The 24,043-nt window shown below is 39.7% G+C and overlaps 1 protein-coding gene across 3 annotated transcripts in view; it reads right to left on the bottom strand.

Moving 5' to 3' along the window:
• FSTL5 (follistatin like 5) overlaps positions 1-24,043 on the bottom strand; it is a 437,209-nt gene that overhangs the window by 99,646 nt on the left and 313,520 nt on the right. For all 3 annotated transcript variants that reach the window (XM_077299983.1, XM_077299982.1, XM_077299984.1), the window contains exon 7: positions 17,771-17,937. In XM_077299983.1, coding sequence (XP_077156098.1) covers positions 17,771-17,937 — 167 coding nt within the window. The remainder of the gene's footprint in view (positions 1-17,770; positions 17,938-24,043) is intronic.

Below are 24,043 nucleotides of genomic sequence, written 5' to 3'. Positions count from 1 at the left end.
CAGCTCAAGAAATCCTACCTGGCCTTCCAAATGACTAAAGACATAAAAATAAAAATGATAGATCTAGGCAGTTTTAAGATGCAACTTACGCATATTGAATGTGGGATTAAGCTCCAGAATGGACAGAAAAGCAGATACATTTGCTCTTTGAAATTTTCTTCTTTTATACAAAGCCCACGAACCTTTTGGAATAAGGCTCTTGATGGTGTACTTTTGCTCTAAAATAGCAAGCCTCACTACATGGAGAAATGGTGATCCAAATTCTCCCTAGGGTCACCAAGACATTTGGAAAGTAAAGAAACCTTATTTTAATACACAACTAAAACATTTATGAAAAGTATCTTATATCCCTCAGTAGTAATCTATTAAATCCAAAAAGCATATCCAATCTCCTACTGCATTTTCATGGGAACTATTCTACACATAGGTGCTATCTGATGGTTTAGATCTTCTTAAAGTGGTAAATTCTTTAGGGCAGGCGCTTATTATATTTTTACATTTGCATCTCTGAAAATTTTCATGTGAATTGATTTTACTGTATATAAATAATAAAAAGAGCAGTGAATGAAGCAGTTGAAACCGTATTTCTTCTTATGTAAGCATAAAAAAGCTAATGTACCTGCTTTGCAAGTGTATGTGAATTTAAAGGCCTCTCTGGTCATGCTTTCAGGCTTTTCCTAATCATTGCAAACAGGTACAAGCACTCTAATTTTAATGAGATTCTTCCTCAGGCATAAAGGAATCTTTTAGGTTTTAAAGTTTTTATAACTAGTTGAACTACTTGACTCTACTGAATATCCTTTGCAAGACCAACACAAGGAAGAAAAACAATCAAGACTTCGTGCTAGCATACTGTCAGCACTGAATTTTTTATTCAGTAATATGATAAATTTAACTTGGGAAGACTTCAGTCAGATGTGATTTTAGCAAAAAATTGGTCTTGACAGACCAATGTTAGCTCTGCCATTAGACATGAATATAAAGAGAGGATATGCATTCATATACTAATTTTGCAAGTCCAAGCCTGTGTTGTCCCTATCTAAACCCACTGACCTCAATGGATTTAAGTGGGTCTAAATCTGCCAGGTTATCAAAAACCAGATCCAAATGTATACATTCTTTAATATAGTTACCATAACTATCTCAATTGGGAAATTAAGATTAGAGATGTGTATCAAGAAAAAAAATTGGTACTCCTTAGATTTAAGTTTTCTTGATTCAGTGAAACTCAAATCACCTGAATCACTGGTTTCGTACATCAGTTCAATTTTGCACAGTTTGGAAAATCAGTTCAGCTGAATCAGCCTCCAGGCAGCTGATCTTGCTGTGTAGAAAAGCATCCTCCGGGCCGCCAGCAAATCAGCCGCCAAAGCGGCCGATTAGCTTGCGGCTCAGCAAGCTTCTCTTCCCTCCCCCCACCCGAAACAAGAAGCTTGCCGGGCCGCAAGCTAATCGGCCGCTTCGACGGCCAATTTGCTCGCGGCCTGGAGAGCTTTTCGCTTCGGGTGGGGGAGGGAAGAAGAAGCCGCAGCCCGGCGCCAAGGCCTTTGCAGCCCGGCACCGGGCTGCGGACCGCAGGTTGGGGACCACTGTGGTAGAGGACAGGAACGCCTGGAGGATCATTGTCCATGGGGGTCACAATGGGTCAGACACGACTTCGCACCTAACAACAACAACAACAATAAAAAGTTTTTTTGGCTGCAATCCTCAAAACTGTTCCTGGGAGTAACCCTACTGAATGTAATGGGCCTTAATTCTGAGTAGACCAGGGGTGACCAAACTATTGCTCTCCAGATGTCTATGAATTACAATTACCATATGCTCTTGCCAACTGACTATGCTCATGTTTATTATAGTCCAAGGACATATAAAGTTCAACAGTTTGGCCACCCCTGGACTAGATCAATTTAAGATTATGTCCCTTGTTATTAGTATCACATAATTACTGCTTTGCAATTATATGTGAAATACTAATATTTACTGTTTGCCTTCTTGAGTTGCCACATGCCTTGTTGTGACAGCTCTGCCATCAATTTTTTGTTAACTGGCTATATAATATAAATGTTCCTGCAGGTCTGCCTGATGCTTTAGTTGTGATGATCCCTTGCATGATTTCTCCAATCCATAACTTTTTAATCCAAACTGAATAGAAAACAAAAGCCTTGTACCAAGTAATGCATTGGCTATTGAAACCAATATAAATAAATAATATGAAATAACTGTCAGAAAGTGAATTCCAATAACATTTTGGCTTATAGCCTTGAAGCCTTTTAATTTTTGAAATTTCTTTATGTGAAAGGCTTGTGAGTACGTTTCCATTACTATCAAAGAAAACTATTCTTTGTTCCCAAAAGGTGAAGCAATGTTTCAAGATCTCTGCAATTAAGTGGAATATTATTTTTGTCAGCCATGGAATCTAACATTTTAATTGTGTGTATAGTATTTCAATCAATTACTTAATGTATTTGATATTGTGTTAAGAAAAAAAATCATGTCTGAAACTTTGCCTTTCTATAAAGATGCAATTAAAATGTAATGGCTCTCTATCTACTATATTTCGACGACTTATAACTGCCTTAACCAGTGTAATGTTACTGTGGCACTGATAAAAGGGTGAAGTTTTTCTTTTAAAACAGGAAGCCAAATTCAATCATGATCAAATGTTTACTGCAAACTAACTCATAGTTCTTGTACAGTAAGCAATAAAAGGTTGTGATAGTCTAGCAGTGTATGTTGCAGCCTCATCCTTGGATATACTGCTTCACAGATTTATGGGAAAGACCTGACATACACTTAGCTCATATGTGGCCATAGCCACATGGGGGAAAGTTAATATGAACTGACAGACACTTCATGGTGATGATTCATATGATTGCAGTGACTGCCCCATGGGAAGTGGAACTGTCAGTTTAATTGCACTTATTTGCACAGCCATGCTAGAGGCCTTTTGACTCTTCTGTCCATTTTTCACATCATAAACTGGTTTTATGAAAGTACAGATATGAAGGCTAGAATCTCTTTACATCACTAACAAAATGGTGGGTTTTTGAGTTTATCACTCATAGATGCTGACAGCTACTACTTATAAAAATAGTGCAATAATAATCTCTAGGTCAAAAAGAGGGGCTGTGGCTCAGTGGTAGAACTTCAACTGGTATGCAGAAGGTCCCAGGTTCAATCCCTGGCATCTCCAGGTAAAAGGAATAGGTAGTAAGTGATGTGAAGAAAATGCTACCTGAGACCCTAGGGAGCTGCCTCTAGTCTGAGTACACAATACTGACTTTTATGGACCAACTATCTGATTCAATAGTAGGTAGTTTAATATATTCATGGGCTGGTGGCTCAGGTTATGATTGTAACATCATTACATAGTGTTACAATCATGACAGAGACTTGGGCTGCCACAGAAAATGTAGGGAAAATGTGGAGTGAAGCTCTCCTTATTGCTTTCAGCTCCAGGAGAAGGGTTAGGTGAAAATGCAAGCGATACTGCAGTGTTTGTAGAGGACTTGGAGCTCAATGGTAGCTCCCACTAATAAAACACTTCCAAGTAATTCCAAATTGGTAACATGCAAATTTAGTTGCATATTTTTCTCCTTCTATGCAATGTGGATTACAGCCTTGCAGACTAATATATGGCTGTATCCAACAGCTATATGAAAACAGCACAAAGCACCAGATTTTGGAATTTGAAGTAATGTTAGGTGCCTTTTCAAATTTTAACAACATAAACCAATTGTACTTCTAAAAGACAAAAAAAAAGTAAACAAGATATTGTAAACTTTACAGTTTTCACACCTGCTGGATTTGTATGTAATATTTAAATGTACATATTTGCATGGAGTCCTTCTATAATGTATCAAATTTATTATGCATTTCAGCCACTGTATTATGCAATAAATATCAAGACTCTGTTTGAACTAAAGTCGGTAGAGTAAAATAAAACAGAGAATATATAAATATATATATAAATGGCCATTCTAGTTGTAAATTAGTGTTTTATTCCAGTTATTATTTCTTGATTTCTTTTTGTTTCATGTGATCTAATGACAAAACTGTGGGCTTTATGAGCTCATTTTCCTATGTAAAAGTAGAATATGTAAACACATTAAAATTGCATTCCAAATATTTAAACCTGATATGGAAAAGTCTAAAAGTTAAACATTTACAATAAACTTGGGCTACCTTTTCCTCATAGATTATAATACATTATAAGAAAGCATTAAAATATGAACTTGGTGAGCAAGGAGCAATTTGAATATATATGGAGATGATATGGCTCTAAAATCAAACCCTGCTTATGAATGGAAACCATTCTGAATGCAAGAGAGAGAGAGAGAGAGAGAGAGAGAGAAATGACTGCTATGGTATTTAGATGGATTTTTACTCAGCATAAAATGACAAGTCAGAAAGAATGAACAGGAAGCTGATAAAATTTACATATGCTGCAGAACTTGGAATAAAGGAAGAGAAATCAGCAAGGCTGAAGGAGATCATCAATAAAGTTCAGAGTAACTGGGAAACACAATATTAGCAGTATGGGTAGATAGACCAGTGAACAGTTTAATTTAGAGAAATGTTAAGTAATGCTTCCTGTGAAGTATGGCAGACATAACATTTTGAGCTGTAGTCTTGTCAGAGTCCACAAATTAAGCAGGCATTGATCTAGATAAAGTAATTTGTCACATGTCAGTCTTGCAAGGTCTGGGGCTGGTGATTTTTATAGGTGCAATATTCCTTCTAACTCAGTGCTGACTTAATGCTTGGGTGGTTGGATGAAACATTTGCGTGACTGACCTCTAGCAGCAGTTTAAGATCACACAGAGGTTGCAAACCATTTACCAAATATCGGGTCCTGGACAGTGCTCTGTAACTCACTCCCACAAACCTTGTAACTGCACATTTTGCTCTAAATTGTTACTCTGCTCATGAAATGGCAGTGCAGACAGGGTAGAAATAAAGTTGTTCAGTTTTTGCAGGTGAACACCAAGATTTGCATTGATCAGTGCAAGCCACACATTATTATGGAAGTAAGGTTAAACAGCAAAATACTATGTTTTAAAATAATGTGCCGTGGTTACTTAATAAAGGCAATTCTGAAGAGAAATTGCGTATGGATCTGAAACTGGGAAGAGATGAATGAAAGCCTCTTCCTTAGATGGAATCCCCATTGATAATTTGACTAACGAGTTACCTCCTGTGCAAAGAACTACCAGCATGAGGCCGTCAAAATGAATGCTTTGCATGTGGCTGTGAATTACTTGGTCGAAATACAGCAACACTTGGATTCAAACAAAAAATATATATTAATCATTATCCAACTTCAAACACCACAGTCCTCTTCTCGCAATCAAAATCCTCAATCAAAATCCAGAGGCAGAATGAGCAAGGGAGACTGCCTGCTCCCTACGATTGCTGAGTTGTCTGTGTAACCCTGAGCCCACTAAAGGAGTTAAAGAGCTGGGTTATTCATTATAAGGAAGAAAAGACGCAATTTCCCCTGAGAAACTGGAGGGCCTGAAGCTGCAGGGAGAAGTCCTCTCACCTCAGAAGCACTCCTCGTAAAAAAAGTATACCTTAACATTTTAGGTATGAAAAGTTCTTATGTTAATTACTGGAAGGAAAAACTGTTTTTATATTAATTGTCTTTTATTCTGGATTTTGATTGTTGTTGGAATTATTTGAAATGAATGTTCAATTTCCCCAGAGGGATTGAGGGCCTGAAGCTACAGGGAGAAGCACTCTCACCTCAGAAGCACTCCTTTCTAGAACTATATATCAACATTTTATGTGAAACCATGTACTGCTATCTGCATTCTGATGCCTTCCATCCTGAGCATACAAGGGTACCAAGAACTCCTGGGAAGAATAGATGACTGCCCAACACAGGCGCCAGTTGGTGCATCTTCATTGGACTGCCCATACAGAAGTCAGAAAGACTGAGGCTTTGGTCTGCCTAAATGCAACAGCCCTGAGTGGTTTCTGTTGGTTGTCATTGGAGATGTTTAATTATTGTTCCAAATATGATGTCTTCTGAAGTTGGTTTATAATAAGGTGACCAGATTGTCCCACTTTTGGAAGAACGTCTGGGGGTACCTGGCAAATTGTATAGAATCATAGAATCATAGAAACAGAGTCGGAACCACACAGGCCATCTAGTCCAACCCCCTGCTCAACGCAGGATCAGCCCAAAGCATCCTAAAGCATCCAAGAAAAGTGTATCCAACCTTTGCTTGAAGACTGCCAGTGAGGGGGAGTTCACCACCTCCTTAGGCAGCCTATTCCACTGCTGAACTACTCTGACTGTGAATTTTTTTTCCTGATATCTAGCCTATATCATTTAAACCCATTACTGCGTGTCCTCTCCTCTGCAGCCAATGGAAACAGCATCCTGCCCTCCTCCAAGTGACAACCTTTCAAATACTTAAAGAGGGCAATCATGTCCCTTCTCAACCTCCTTTTCTCCAGGCTGAACATTCCCAATTCCTTCAACCTATCTTCATAGGGCTTGGTCCCTTGGCCCCAGATCATCTTCATCGCTCTCCTCTGTACCCTTTCAATTTTATCTACGTCCTTCTTGAAGTGAGGCCTCCAGAACTGCACACAGTACTCCAGGTGTGGTCTGACCAGTGCCGTATACAATGGGACTATGACATCTTGTGATTTTGATGGGACGCCCCTGTTGATACAGCCCAAAATGGCATTCGCCTTTTTTACCGCTGCATCACACTGCCTGCTCATGTTTAGTTTACAATCCACAAGTACCCCAAGGTCTCATTCACACACAGTATTACCTAGATCGTATCCCCCATCCAGTAGGCATGCTTTTCATTTTTCTGACCCAGATGCAGAACTTTACACTTATCTTTATTAAATTGCATCTTGTTCTCATTTGCCCATTTTTCCATTTTGTTCAGATCTCGTTGAACTCTAGCTCTATCTTCTGGAGTATTTGCCAGTCCTTATATACTTATGTTGAAATTTAAAAATATATATTACAATACTATTTTTGCATTCTATGCATTTTATGAAACTTTTTGTTGCTCCATATAGACCAAAATTTTAATCAATTAAAATTGATTAATTGATTGCCCCCCCCCCCCCCGGTCAATGGTGTCCCGCTTTACCAATGTTAAAATCTGGTCACCTTAGTTTATAACTATTTTCATAATTGCAGGTGTCATAAGGTGGGATCACACTGTCATAGATGTGAACTCTCTCCTTTAATAAAAAGAAAATATTTGATATTGGTGCTTAAACTGAACAGGTTACATCTGCACAGTGTAGACACACAGAGGACATGTCTGCATGTATGCTCCTTCCTGATGCTGCTTCCCGAACACTGCTTATCAGGGGGATGGAACATATTAATGGACATTTCCTCTGAACTTAGTTAGGCAACATGGCTTATGACCTGGCAATCATGCAGAAACAGGGTGTGGGGTTAGTCTGACTCTCCGTCTCCCTCTCTGTGCTTTCAGTCAATGAATGAAGAAGTCCCATGTAAAGGGCTAGTGCTTTGCAAAGAAATGCGTCCACACATTCAGCTTCCCAGTGTTACTCAGTAATGAGAAACCAAGTAATAAACCTATGCATGAAGCAACTCCTTCCCTATGCCCCCCCCCAAAGAACATTAAGATCAGGCAGCTTAAATCTGTTTAGGGTTTCCTGCCACAGGGAGACAAAACCAGCCTCGACCAGGGCCAGGGCCTTTTCAGCCTTGGCCCCAGCCTGGTGGAACACTCTGCCTGAGATCAGGGCCCTCTGGGATTTCACACAATTTTGACAGGCCTATGGTTGAGGCCAGGCAATGACATCAAGAAATACTGGTCTCCACATTTGAAACATCTACCAAAGGCAACTAAGGTTTTGCCATTGGCAACCCCTCCAAACTCTGGAAAAAATAGGGTATTAATAATAGGAGACAGTTTTTATTTGAAGATTGTTGTTTTACTCTTATTGACATTTTATTATGCATATTTTTTACAATGTTGTTAACCACCCTGAGCTGTCAGGATGGGACAGTATATAAATATTCATTTTACCCTATGTCAACAGGAATACACAAAGTTCTTGGCCACTAAATTGTTAAACGGACAATACTAGAAAGATACTAGACATTTTTATAGTAACTAGAGGTTAAACCTGCATGTTTTCTTGAGGTAAAGCCTCATATAAGATTTAGAGTCATGTACCCAAAGAAGCTGGCCAGCACAAATAAGGTGCTGTAGAATGGTGATGGAAATAAATAATGATTATTTTCTCCAAATAATAATTCGGGGGTAAGTTCAACCCTTGGAATAAAATACTATTTTCCTGAAAGGAAGGAACAACCCTTTACAGGTTCCCTAGCTTCCTTTTTTCTTGAAATGCCACATACGTCTACTGAAGCAAGAACAGTCAATTGCTTAAAAATAGAACAAAGCGTACAGCCATCAAAGTAAGGCATAATTGTGTAGATGATCAACAACAAGTGTGCAGTGCAGAATCAGGAGGTAGGCTTTTTCTTTGTCTAAAAAAAGGGACAAAATTAGCTTTATAATTGCCTACAGTATGAGAAACTATTTTTAACCTAGAAAAACAAAGTGAGGAGCCAATATAGGAAAGATGAAAGAAAAGCTGGCATTTCAGAATGCTAACTGTCCTCTTAGGAATATATTTAGAAACCTCTTCACCTTGTAGGGAGAGTTTTGTCAAATCAGCAGACACTCTAGAGATTAAATGTATTGACTCAGAATGTGTGGCTATAACTTGTCTTCAGAACTTTGCTTCAAGTTACAATATCAATATGTCTAAGAGTTCAAGAAGAGATAAATAAATTGAGACAATTTAGGATGTCCTTATACACCCCCTTCATTGTTTTTTGTCATTCCTGAGTATCATCAAGAAATGAAATCAAAGACAAGGCTGTACGGAAGAAAAGGGCAGAACTATGGTGAACTGTACAGGGGCACTGAAGAAAAGTAAGGGCCCAGTCTCAGTATGTCCAATACAGTTGTATAGTTTACGGTAAACAGATCATAATCAAGGGAGAGGGGAAGCTTTTATTAGAGCCTAAGGCACATATAGCCTGTAATGATGTTGCTGAATATATTTTTATACTTGTCCCCATATAAATGAATGCTTACCATTAACCTCTATGGGGAAAAGTAAAACACTGCAACTTATGGTGCCATTACAGAGGGAGAAAAATATATCTGCTGCTTCTGATAGCTAACTGTTCAGTTTTATCTGAGGCAGATCACTTAAGAGGGAGGCCATGTCTTTGTGTACATGACATTTCCATCAATTCCCAATGGAATCTGTATAATTGTGTAAGGTGTACATAGATGAAATGTGTCTGTATGCAGGAGCCCAAAGTTTTTGAGGTCCAGGCTAGAATTAGATTCCTTTGTATGGCTTGCCTACAATAAGATGCTGGTATTTTCATGTGGGACGAAGTTCATCTTGCTCAAATACAGCAGAGAACAGACTGGGGCTATATGAAGCCTTTCTTTTCCTAGTGGATTAGAACAATTTCTTTTTATTTCGGCATTTAAAAGTTTAGTAAAAAATACTGCATCCCCTATGATCATAAGGAAGGCATGAATGGTAAGAAGCAAACCTGAACATGCCTATGTCTCTGTTTCTATAGAAAGAGACAGTAAAATAGAACAAGAAGAAGGAGGGTTGGTTCTTATATGCCACATTTCTCTACCCAAAGGAGTCTGAAAGTGGCTTACATTTGCCTTCCCTTTCATCTCCCTACAACAGATGCCCTGTGGGGTAGGTGAGGCTGAGAGAGCCCTGATATTACTGCTCGGTTGGAACAGCTCTATCAGTGCTGTGATGAGCCCAAGGTCACCCAGCTGGTTGCACGTGAGGGAGCATGGAATCAAACCCAGCTCTCCAGATTAGAAGTCCGCACTCCTAACCACTACTACGTACGAGCAAGAGGACTTTATAAACTTGTTGGATTAAAGCTGTTTCTTTGAATAAATATCTTACAGATCACAGAGATGCACAGTCATCTAAAAATAATTAAGTCTAACAGACACACAAACATCTGGAACAATGTTTCCCATATGAATATTGCTTTGTTCTACATTTTCCAGATACATACAGCAGGCCCATTTCAAGACAGTCTAAAGCAATGGTTACCAAACTTTTTTGAGCTGCTGCCCCATTGGCTGCCAGGCCACATCTCTACTCCCCCCCCCATACACACACACACATACACACACAACAGTTTCCTGGTGTAGGTCTACTACAAATTCAAAATACACTATATTGCCTATACTTTTTTTGTTGTTCTGCAGACACCATATCCTTATCTATGGTTCCTCTATATATTTGTGAAACAGCTTGTGGGGTGGAACGTGTCTGGCTGTCCAAGTTGGAATAGGGCCTATTATCCCATCCAGCCTTCTTTCTGAAGCTCTTGTTTTCTTCAGGAAGCTAAGCAGGTTTCAGCCTGGTCAATTCTGGGATGAGAGACCACCAAGGAAGACCAGGTTCATTACTACTGAGAGGAAGGCAATGGCAAGCTGCCTTGGAACATCTCTCACTAAAAAAAATGCAGTTGCAGCAGGAAGAGTCAGACTGCTGCCACCTACTATCCACAAATACCTCACTGCACCCTGGATCCTTCTACTGCCCCTAGGGGACATGCCACCTACTTCTGGAATCCCTAATCTAGAGGAATCCTACTGTGATTTCAAGAAAGTCAAGGCTGGGGCATTTTCATACTGTAATGCCTTATTTGATTACCACATCAACATTTGATTCCAATAGCAACTTTAAGACTAACAATGATTAATTCAGTGTGAACTTTTGACTACATGCACTCTTCCTCTGACTGAGGAAGTATGCATGCACTTGAAAGCTCACACTTTGAATAAATCTTTGTTGGTCTTAAACGTGCATTTTGTTGTGCTACTTCAGACCAACATGGCTACCCACTTGAATCTATCTTGGTTACCACATATTTGGGTCCACATGAATCCGGGCCTTTGGAAGGACTGATTTGATAACAACATCAGGCAAGAATTTTTGCAGTTTGCTGAAAGTACTATGGTATAAAACGTAAAGGTAAAGGTATCCCCTGTGCAAGCACTGGGTCATGTCTGACCCTTGGGGTGACGTCCTCTAGCATTTTCATGGCAGACTCAATACGGGGTGGTTTGCCAGTGCCTTCCCCAGTCATTACCTTTTACCCCCCAGCAAGCTGGGTACTCATTTTACCGACCTCAGAAGGATGGAAGGATGGAAGGCTGAGTCGACCTTGAGCCGGCTGCTGGGATTGAACTCCCAGTCTCATGGGCAGAGCTTTCAGACTGCATGTCTGCTGCCTTACCACTCTGCGCCACAAGAGGCTCTGCTATGGTATAGGAATCCATAATATTGAACTTTTAAAATGCACCGGATACCTTCTAAAAATACTGTGTGATGAAGAGTAATTCATCAGACATACCTAACTGAAAATGGTTTGGTCTGTCGAGAACCATGGAATAGCTCCAGAGTATTTGCATTGGTTGCTAATAGCATGCTAGAAAAGCCACTGAATGGCAGTCAGTTAATTCTTCAGTAAATTGATTTTGATGTAATTTATTGTTTAGCACCTAAACATCAAGACTCCAAGTAGCTTACTGCATAAAAGCATTCCTGTAAAACAAATTGTAAGTACATAAAAAGCCTCTCATATTGCAGTTGGTACAGAATGCTGCAGCTCTGTTATTACCGGCAACTACATCGTAGAGCATGTATATTACTCTCATTTTGCAATCATTCCACTGGTGGACTACCAGTTAAAAAGCTCAAGTTAAAGTATTAGCTGTCCCAAACAAAGCCTTCCATAGATTTGGTCCCTAATATTTACAAGCCTGTCTTCATTAATCCAAACAGGGCCTTCTAGAGGTACTACCCACAAGTGGGCAAAATCAATAATTGCCTGCTGTTGTGGCCCCAACGTATGGAAAGGCCTGACTGACAAAGTTAGGGAAGCTCCCACTCTCCTGGGCTTTTGGCATAGTATGCAAAAGTCAATTATTTAGGAGACCATTTTTATACATGTAACATGATTGTACCATGATGGAATGGTTCAGAAAGATGCTTTGGTAAAGGGGCAGGGACTGCAAACTATACTACTGTGTCCTGTTTGTTGCTGTAAGTATGCTTATACCATGCGATTTTTGAATTGCTGAATGTCACATTTACATACTTGTGCTATGTTTGAGGTCTGTTTTCTTCTCTGCTTGAAATCTCTGGTTATTTACAGATTTCTGCCATCTAAACCCTACTGCACTGTTTATTGGATGCCCCAATCTGTTGATTTTACTTACACAACATTATCTGCCTTGAGTCTTGGTGGGGAAGGTGAACTATATGTAAGTTAATAAATATAATACTGACTTTTTCATATGACTTACCTAATATTGACTCTTTCACTTGTCAATATGTTTGCATCACGGAACTAAATAGATTCAGGCATTTGCAAACTGAAGAAAAGATTTCCAGACCAAGAACTCTGATTTGTAGTCCCAGTAAGCAAGGGAGAGGAGAGGGCAGTGAAGACAAAGGATACTTCCATGGCAACCACCGCCCCCCAATAAACATAATCACTCTCATCTTTTTAGAGTAAAATGCCCATGGTTTTATTAACTACAGATGTAAGAAGTCTTGGCACAGCATGGGACAACCAAATCCTGGCCTCGACTGGCCCATCCGCCAATTGATGCACCCTGACCCTCCCCAGCCTGCCAGCTGGGGTGGCAGATAGCTAAATCTCGGATACCACAAGGATGATCACTAATAAGTGGTCTCCCCTGCCATCTGAGTGTGAGGATAACTCATTGGCAGCCCCCAAGCTGGGCATGCCCCTTGAAAGCCTTTATCCCAAGATCCCCTAAAGGAATCCCCAAACCCAGGAAAAATGGACATGCAGACCAGTTTTTAAAATGCATCTGGCTGATACCACTCCCCATATAAGACTGATAGCCAAAGCAACAGAAGAAGAAGAAGAGTCTCAAAGGGGTTTAAAATCACTTTCCTTTTCCTCTCTCCACAACAGATACCCTTTGATGTAGATGAGACTGAGAGAGCCTTGCTATTACTGCTTGGTCAGAACAGCACTATCAGGCTATGATGAGCCTAAGGTCACCGAGCTGGCTGTGTGTGGAGGAGGAGTGGGGATTCAACCCTGGCTTGCCAGATTAGAGACTGTCACTCTTAACCCCTTGAACAGGAACTGATTTTCTGTGCCACACAATGACCCACAACCCATTATGCACTCTTCCCACTAAAGTGGTGACTCTTATGGCGAGGTGAGTGTACAAATTATCCCACATGATAAGATGGCATAGTGTATTTTTCCATGCTGGCCCTTCAGCCTTTTCCCCGCCCTGCAGGCTCAATCTCAGTTAAGCATGGGCATTCCTGGGGAAGGGTAGTCCTGCTTACCATGCTCTTGCTGCTGCCCAGCCTCCCAGCTGCCTGTGGCCAGCTTTCCTTGCTGGACCTAACCAGTCGCCGTTGTCCTCACTGGTTCTTTCTGCTGGCACAGGACAACAAACCGGATCCACAGGTCAGCCAGAGCCCTAGCTTATTCCAGTGTCGTATCTGCATGATACACTTATGGAAAAGTACTTGGTTGATGTTTAAGAGCACAACATGATGTGAGAGAGGACCACATTGCAATTGTTTGTAGTGGCAGGAGAGAGCACTACAATATTTTTGGTGAAAAACCTAACACAGCCCAGTGCCACTGTTGTCACAATGATAGCGCACATATATTTTGGAATTAATTTAAATCTGTCTTTCATATCACACTTTCCCATCACAATGGCAACATGCCTATAAAGGAGGCTAAAACAATGTTTATTTACTGGCCCATCAATGTGTGGCATTATTTAATACTATCCATCCCCCCTGTAAATTGTGATAGTGTTCCTGAGGTACCTTCTCTTTTACTTTGGTGAGCATGATGATAATTTTTTCACCCCTAATACCAAGGTGATTGAACACAACAAAGAAATGATTTATGGGGGAGGGGAGTAAAAATATTAAATTAATATGTGTGATTTACAAGAATCTTTGAACCCATAAAGGATCCTGTGATGTACATGGCAAACATTCAGGTCCTAGCTCACTTTTGTATTGGAATACTTATCTAAGAGAGCCAGTTTAGTGTAGTGGTTAGGAGTCCGGACTTCTAATCTGGCATGCCAGGTTCGATTCTGCACTCCCCCACATACAGCCAGCTGGGTGACCTTGGGCTCGCCACGGCACTGATAAAACTGTTCTGACCGAGCAGTGATATCAGGGCTCTCTCAGCCTCACCCTCCTCACAGGGTGTCTGTTGTGGGGAGAGGAATGGGAAGGTGACTGTAAGCCGCTTTGAGCCTCCTTCGGGTAGGGAAAAGCGGCATATAAGAATCAACTCTTCTTCTTCTTCTTCTAAGCAAATAACCAATCTCTAGTTGTTTTAATGGATCACAAATGCTTGATAGTGGCCCCAATGTATTAACCTCCCCCCGCAAAAGCCCTTAATTACTCCTAAAAAATCCTAATATTTGTGTACCTTTTAAGGCTGGGAATGAATAGTTCTAATAGCATTCCTATCATTTTATGCTAGCAGCAGGTCATGATTCTCAATTTTGCCTGGTCATTTGTCATGAGATTGTTTCTTAACATATTATATCTTTGACATTTATATTTTAATATGCAGCTGAACCTGTTTTCTTTTTGTTCTGTATTCTGTGATTTAAAGTCTTCTCTCTGTTAAATAAATACACAATAGTTCATAACATAGCCAGAGGTGAGAACAAAGACCACCACCTCTGGAGACTGAAGAAATTGTACCAGTGCTGTGGGTTTGTGAATGCTGAAATTGCTTTGTAAGTACAACAAATGAATAGGTATTTAAAGTGCTACATAAACCACAGTACTATGTATTCCCTTAGAATGTGTTTATTTGAAGTTCTGTATCTTTCAGCGTTCCAGTCATGTTCCAGAGTGCAATTTAGAAGGACAATTCTCTTCAGTGGGCCCGTCCAATTACTTGCCTCTCTCTTTTAGGCCTTAATTTCTACTTAGGAAAAAAAAGTAATGATTTCATCCCAACCATGTGTGCAAGAATTTAAAGCCAGAAGTGTTAGTAGTTGTCAAAATCCCAGTTGATTATTTCATTCACTACAAAGCAACATCAAAGTTAATCACCATATTACTAAAGCCAACCCAGCTTCATACTACCCTGATGGTATCACATCTAGAGGGTTTACACAAGAGCACTTCCATTTGATTAGTCCTGATCAACTGCAAGCACTTTATCCTGTGCTGCAAACATTAAAGCAGATTAATGTTCTCCCTTAGCTCATCAGCGCACACTGAATGAAGAATTCTACCCATAATGCAAAATCACCTACTCATAAATGTAAATGAATAAATGAAACGTGTTAACAAGTAATTACTATATGTGAAGCGAACTCGACTGGGAGTGTGCAATCAGATATTTCTGACCTGATGAGGTGCTGGATGCTTGGGATACTGGATTGGCAATGTCCAATATTGCTCCTGCTTCTCCCTTATGATTCCTGATTCAAATATTTTCATTCCAGTCATATCGGAAATGGGAACCCTGTGAAGGGGCAGGAAAAGCTATGGAGGAAAGATAACTGGTTGGTGATACACCTGTTCTTTAAACTATAAAGGGCCATTATTTTCATTGGGAAGGACAGCTGCTCCATTGAAAATAGAGGGCAGATGTGTGGTGAAGCAGCTGAGGCTTTGTACTTGAAATAATGTGTTGTAGATCTGGCCTCCACAATCCAGAGGCCAGGTCTATTGTCCATTTTTTTCAGCACTCATCAGCTGACCTGGAATTCTGAGGCCAGGGCCCATTATGCATATGTTGGAAAGGCATTTTCAATGTACTTTAAAAGTAGATTGTCCTATTCTGCACAGGAAAAGCCAGCTGCAAAAGAACACTGAAAGTGTGGGGAATGTGTGGGGAATGAGCCCAGGTCTAATCCTAGGAAAAATGGGTCTTTAGAATTTAAAAAGCTGCTGCACTGCTAATGAGCTGAGGACCCTTCCTTTCCCCCTCACTATTGTAATTCTGCATGGGAGAACTGGAAAATGGATGATTAGTTTTATTAGTAAAACCACTAGCAATGATTTTTCCAGAAAAACTTTCTGGAACTATACAAATACTCCCAATACGGCACTAAAACAATGCTAATGTGTTTCGTGATTTTTCAGTATGGGATTAATGTTTTTAAGGTTGCACACTGCCAAGCTAGACAGTGCATCTTGTTCACTGCAAATTCTATTCAAAGGAAAGGAGACCCAGACGAATCAAAAGCATTCTAGTTTAGTCCTTCATGTGAGTCTGTAGGGGATGGTACCTAACTTTTCAGACACAGCTGCTCTAATAAAACATACCCAATTGTTTCCTCTGCTTCTGACAAAGTAAAAAACTGTTTGTTAAAAGTTTTTGAGAGAGAAAGAATGGGACTTAAAATGATGTAATACAGCATAGATAAAAAACATAGGAGCATTGTGGGCTGGACTGAGCCAACTTTCGATGGGTAAAAAATAGAAGATGACAGGATCCCAATCAATGTTTCCGCTAATTTTCTTCTCTAATTATTGGAGAAGTTCACAACCTGAGCAGAATATAACTGCTGTAATCTTAAAATGGGCAAGACCCTGCATGGTTCCAGATGGCTGCTGAACAGGGCTTCCTGGTTTAGACTACCCACTCATATGCTCATTGGTGGGGACACTGATCCTATCTAAAAAGGCGGTGCTGGAGATCATGGGACCAAGATGTAAACAAACATGTCTGATGGGGATGGTACTGAGCAGGAGAGAAAATGAGTGAAAAGGCTGGGCAGAGCCTCCGCCGTGTTTTTTCTTTCTTTTCCAAATGAATATAAAAAATCAAGGAAATCAGTATTCTGGACACTTCTCTATACGGTACAGAGATACTACCTAATGTGGCTAGGTGTAGAAACCTTTCCTAATAAACTACGCAGGTAGGAAAGGGAGAATATGTTTCACAAGGGCAAGTATAATGTAAGACAAATCTGTGGAATTACAACAATGAAAAAAGGAGCTAACAATGTGGTCGTTTTAGAACCTGGTCTACCACACAGGCCTACCAGGAACACCTTCTCCCACCTCCCCGCTTGACTGTAAATGATGGTAAATGAGATCAGTAAGGTCATGGGGTACTGAAATTGTCATTTATTAGCTGTCACTGAAAACACCAGAACTGGCCATTCAGCCGTTCAGCAAAGAGATAAAGAACAATAACTGGGGCTGTGGGGGGGGGGAATTAATGTTGGATGACTTTCCATGTGAAATGGATTTGACTTGCTTCTTCATTAGCCCAGATGTTGTTCCTAAAAGCAGAAAATCTATACAAAAGTATGACAGACTAATACAATTCTGCTGAGACAGATGGCAAAAGTTGCCCTCTTCTCTCCTAGGAAGAAACAGCTTGCTTCTTTGGTTTTTCTAACCCTTAATCTCCCACACATTTGTTTACAACAGAAGCATAGCACAGCCATTGATACCAACTTCGATTTGATACAGTTATGCAAAATCTGCATACTGAAGTGGCCTTTCAGTTCAAGAAGCATTCCAGTACGACCCTTGGGTTCAATATAGGAAAAGTGATAGAGGGATGAGCTTTTGTCAGCTTGACAGACGCTACTGCAAGAGTTTGTATAGCAAAGATTTGATATAATGCGTCTAGAAAGTAGCTTGAGAGTCTTTTATCACTCACATTGATGTCTTCCAAATCTAAGTTGTTCAGAGCGACATTATTCCGCTTCCAGATGATGGGAGGTCTCAAGGTCCCCTGAATGGCACAACTTAGAACTGCACTTTGTCCTACGGTTGCAGCAGTGACGCTTACTTTCTGATCTTCTGGCAGACTCAACTGAATAACTTCTGTAAAAGATTGGTTGCATTTAATGTTAATTAGTAGGCAGGGTTTCTACATCTTGGTAGCTTTAAGGGTTTTTAATTTGAAGCAAAAGCAAATATAATTTCTACAAGTGAAGGCAGGAAACACAACTGCTTCAAAGAAAAGGTCAGCATGATATTTCAATTAGACTGACTGACAAACACTGCTTCATCAGGAAAGAGGCTTTTAAACCATGAAATTATTTCAAAAGAAAGGAGCATGACATGCTGGCTTCAAAAGCACACAGAATATTTGACAGTATTTGATCAATCTACCAATATTATCCTAGCAACCTTCTGAATTAATACAAAGATATTGTTGGGAGTAGGCACACTCTTAGATAACGCCTGGGGCCAATTAGCTTTTCTGACCTCAAAAAGGATGGGTGAGTGAGCAAAGCTGAAACTTTTCCAACTGACTTCCACGCAGCTGGTGTGGTAGAGGTTAAGAGTGGTGGCTTCTAATCTGGCGAGCTAGGTTTGGTTCTCCACTCCTCCACATGCAGCCAGCTGAGTGACCTTGGGCTCATCACAGCCCTGATAGTGTTGTTCTAACTGAGCAGTCCTGTCAGAGTTCTCTCAGCTTCACCCACCTCTCAGGGTGTCTGTCATGAGGAAAGAAAGGGAAGGCAATTGTCAGCCTCTTTTGGGCAATGAAAAGTGGGGTATAAAATCAACTGTGGTTCTTCTACAATCTGTTTGCCCAAGCACTTTTCTGGATCACTTCCAATTATGGAAACTAGGCTATAGGGAAGAGAAGGGTAGATTACAGAGAAGTAAAATAGTCTCCCCTCAGCTACAGTTCCTTTTGATGTTAATACCTGAACCCACTACCTCTGCATACCTATCAAGTTTGGCTTGCAGACAATATACTCTTGCAGTGACAATACACATTTAAAACTAAGCTTTCTGATGGCTATTGGTTATTTTATAAACTTTGTGATTTAATGAATTAATAGCTCAACTGAAATAATTCTTGAATACAGTTACTTGACAATACAATTCATAATTCCAATGGAAACTGCTTCCAAGCAGGTGAGTTTAGGAGAAATCATAGAGTTGAAAGGGGCCATATAAGCCATCTAGTCCAACCCCATGCTTAATGCAGAATCAGCATAAAGCATCCATGATAAGTATCTGTCCAGCCACTGCTTGACTACAGTGAATTACAAGCAAAATAGATCAATGTTACAATGTTACAAACTCTACATTTGCTTCAATTTTAATATAAATATGCATACCATAAAAGTGATATCAATACTATGTATCTAGACATAAATGCCGAAAGGCTGGTACAATATCAAACAAGCTAACAGTAAATGCTGTGTTTCAAAATGTTACTCATCAGAAATACTCTAAAAACATACATACATTCAAAAAGTCATAAAAAGTCACTTGTTAAAACACCTTCACAAAACACTAGTAACCCTCCCCCATACTTACAATTTCCAAATTCAAAAAACAGACCTGAACTATTCTCTGCCTTCCTTTAACTGACAACGTTTCAAATTCTTAAAGACAGCAATCATGTCCCCTTTCAACCTCAACTTCTCCAGGCTGAACATTCCCAAGTCCCTCTATAAAGATAGGGCTTGGTACCCAGGCTACAGATTATCCTAGCCACTCTCCTCTGCACTCTCTTGATTTTGTCCCCATACTTTTTGAAGTGAGATCTCCAGTACTGCACAAAGACTCCAGGTGCAGTCTGACCAGTTTGGTATACAGTGAGACTACGATATCTTGCAATTTTGATGTGATACCACTGTTGATACAGTCCAAGATTACATTTACCCTCTTTACCTCCACATCACACTGACTGCTAATACTAGTAGTTAAGACTGGTAGGTCATGCAGAAGCCTCAAACATCTCTGGTGCCCCAGCCTCACTGCTCACGTGCACTGTGGTGAAGTGGATGGTTAGCCAGGGTAGAGGCCTCTGGCAGCCGCAGCCCAGCATGAGACCGGAGGTCAGTTAAGAAGTCCCCCCCTCCCATGCATGTCTGCTCTTAGTCCAATGGCCTAGGAGGTGGCTCGCCACCATCTCCCCAGCAGGGGAGGAGGCACCACTTGGGGTGAACCTGTCTCACTGCCCCACCAGCTTCTTATGGTGAGAGGTGGAGAGAGAGGCTGGCAGCAGCTGGTGGCCCAAATATAAAGTGGGCTTCTGCAGGGCTTGTGGCCCCTGGCAGAGGGTTGGAAAAGCCTCTGATTGGTCTTCAGTGGGGAGGATGCCCTCCCAGCAAGGGCCAATCAGAGGCCACAGGGTAGTGAGTGATGGCATGCCAGGTTCTCTGAGTAGCCCTCATAGGGAGGGCCCTCCACCAATCAGAGGGCCAGCACATTGTGAGAAGTAACTTGCACATTTTATTATATAGGATTTAGCTTACAAGATCTCATTCACACACACTGCTACTCAGAAATGTATCTCCCATCGAGTATGCATGATTATTTTTGTGACCCAGATGGAGAACTCTGCACTTAACCATATTGAATTACAGCATGTTCAGATCTCACTGAACTCTTTCTTCGGTGTTTGTTACTCCTCCCATTTTGGTGACATCTCCCAACTTGGTGTCATCCAACCCCTCATCGAGATCATTGATAAAAATACTGAAAAGTATCTAGCCCTGTGGTACCCCACTGCTCACTTCCCTTCAATCTGATAAAACACTACTGACAACTACTCTTGGGTATGGTTCTCTAATAACATCTTTGTGGTTCTCTAACTACATATTTAATTATATATCTAACAACACTTCGGGTGTGTTTCTCTATCCACCTATCTGAAAATCCAGTCCGCAGCCCTCCAGTTTACTTATCATATTATGTGGCTCTGCACAATAGTAAGGGATATTTGTGTGGAGGGAGATTCTTCAGTCATAAAATACTTTTCCATTAGAAATTCCAGACAGACATGCATTAATCTACTGCTTTCAAAATGAGTCCTGTGTCAGAATCCAGGCATGAATGCATCTGACATCACAGACTCATGAATTATGTTAAGTACTCATTATGTTAAGACTACATTAATGGGCCCTTGATGAAACAATTGCTAGCTTCTCAGATAGATGATGTGGTCAATCTTTAATCTGCCCTTTCTGAGCACAGTGACTGAGAGCATAGCAGACCAACTCCACGTCTTCTTGGTCCTTTAAAGCTAAGCTAGGAATGTTTTCACTTCCCAAGTGTTAGATTTTAACTATTATGCAATAAGGTGAATAGCTGTAAAATGGGTCTACTGTGAATTCTGGATCCCTGTTTGGCTGTCCTGCATGAATTAATATTTTCTAAGCAATTTAAGCTTGTAGATGCTCATATTTGGACTGAATATTTGGATTGTCCACTGTGCCTATCTGGCAAGTGTTCGTTGAACCACTTTCCCCTTGCACCTATAAAACTGAAAATAAAGTGGTTGTCAAAAAAGCAGCCACACCTGATCTGGGTAGACAGAGTTTGAAATCTGGTTCAATATTCTTCCAAAATTTCCAACAATGTATGTTTGACTCAGATTTAATTTAATAATTACCCACATGCATGTTCATAGGTTACTGTTCCAGTGCCAAATCCATCTTTTGAAATACTAAAAGATGGCTAAAGAAAACCATGGAAAGACGATGGCATTCCTTCATAAGAAGGGAAAGGGAAACAGTGAAAACTTGTGGTTTGCAAAGTATCTCATTCACTTTGCATAGGGTCTTCTTCTCACTTAAATTCATAGACTAAAAGGTATTGCCCAGTGGGTTTCTACAAAGGCTAACATCCATATTAACAAAGGCTAGCATCCATATTACAATTGTCCTGTGATACTTCAAGGGAATGTTGGCCGGTAAATGTTTGTAGATAGTGGCCTGGAGGAACCACAAAGAGCTTTGAGTTACTTCATTACTGCTGAAATAACAAATTAGCCTCAAGTATGGCAAACATTAATCTTTCAATTGAGATTGAAGATCTATCTATGAATGTACAGAGATCTTTAACTGGCTCTTTTTAGGCAAATTAAGAGAACACTTTGTAATTAGTACAATTAAAGAGATAGCACATTTGTTTAATGTGTTTTCAGAAGAAGGCATCAAACAAACATTTCAGTTGCTCTTGAAAGAAAAGCTTTGTAATAGTGCCAGTGAAATTAAAACAACTGATATTTTTAAGCACCATTTTTGCAAGATCAAAAGAATAAGTGTTTTTCTTTTGCAGCAACAAGATACATCTGTATGATGGACTTCAGTATTATTATTATTATTAATTAACTTTTAGAATCAGAATATAAACTTTCAATTAGCATAACCATTTTTCGACGCAGGACATCAGCCATCAGGATACTGTCCAAATAATCTCCAAATAGTAAATACCATCCTGGTCATGTAGAAGTTATGAATCATTTTGCCTGTTAACATCTCTGTCAAAGTTTAGGGATCAGAAAATCTCAACCATCACACTGAATGGAGAATGGAGAATGGCTAGAAGGTTCTAGTTTAGGCATTCCAATGACATCCAGATATCTTATCTCCAGTTTTATGCCTGTTTATTACACATGATAACTTAAAAATATAAATCAGGGTTTTTTGGGGGGTGGGGTAGGGGAGTGACTAGCTAAATTCTTGAAGATTTGTCATTTTATATGATTCACTGACATTGTGATCCACCCGGAGTCTTTTTGAGAAAGGGTAGAAGTTGAAATATATATACGTACGTACATACATGCAGCAGATCATTTACAAAAACATTATAGTGTTTTCAATAAGCCTTTGTCTGAATTTACCCCAGTATTTTCCAATATCTGTGATAAACAAAAATAAATAGCATGATATCATGCAAGTTTTTTTTCAGAATTAAAAGTAAATATTGGAGCAAAAACAAAAGAAGTAGAAAAAATGAATATTTATCTCTATGTGCAGAACATTTCAGTTGGTAAAAATATTAAAATTTGAAAACAATAACATATTCCACAGAATATGTTATGGCAAATATACTTTCTTACTTCATTCCGAACCATCCCACACAAGTTTCATTTATTTGTTCATTGAAACCACAAAACACCCCTCTGAGTCTAAACTAACAAACATTATCCAGACTGGAGCTTGCTAGACAGAATTAAGACTGCATTATGCCTGTATTCATTTTGTTTGCCTATTTAGAATGTAATTTAAAAGCAATCACCTCTTCAAACCACATAGAATGGTCCTTTGTACATAATCTACAACAAGTTTCAAAAGCTTAATGGGAAAGTGATAAAACTCTGAAATAAAAACACAGAGTGCTGTGATGGGATAATTTTTACCTTTTGCTCTTATACAGTTTTAGTGTCATTTTATATATTTGTGATAAAGGTACAATGTTATTGCATATGATTTTTATTTCCCTTTATTACTCCTTCAGTTGAGAGTAATGTCAGTTTCACTTTCATCTTCCATTTTGTATAGATTCTGTTAAAGCAAAAGTTAACAGATTTTTAAACACATATGGAACAGAACAGATGAAACTTAATTTTCAGCAATCAGGTGAACCAAATATGAATTGAAACATTTAAAGGAACAAAATAAGTCTAAAATATGTTTTAAAATACATTTCTTAATAATTCTACAGTATAAAGCAATAAAATCCCTGTCAAAAGGGAATAAAACCTAAGGCAGGCTTTCTCAAGCAGGGTTTTATGAAACCCTGGAGATTTCTTGATAGCCCTGGAAAGGTTTCCCAGATGCATGGAAGTTAATTAATTTTATATATTTTAAAACATTTGTTAAACATTTATCAAGTGATATGACCATATATGGTCATCAACCACCCTTCCCAAAATGGCCAATGATGGGCCTGGAGAGAAGGGGAGGGGGAGGAGCCCTTGATGGGCATGTACACAGCTATGTGTCCCAACCATATTCTGCATGCTCATGCAGGCTTTCATGGCCAGAATCTTCAGAGAGATACACATCTTGCTGTGACAGACCTCTGAAGATGCCGACCACAGATGCAGGCAAAACATTAGGACTAAAAACTGCAAGAATATGGCCCCACAACCCGAGAAAACTACAAAAGCCAATGTTTCAGAGGATTTTCAATGGTAAAAAAGTGAGAAAGGAATCAAAGTCAGCTTGAC

This window comes from Paroedura picta, chromosome 10 (assembly GCF_049243985.1).
Source record: "Paroedura picta isolate Pp20150507F chromosome 10, Ppicta_v3.0, whole genome shotgun sequence".
Taxonomy (NCBI): Eukaryota; Metazoa; Chordata; class Lepidosauria; order Squamata; family Gekkonidae; genus Paroedura; species Paroedura picta.
This window is presented reverse-complemented; position numbering and strand designations above follow the sequence as displayed.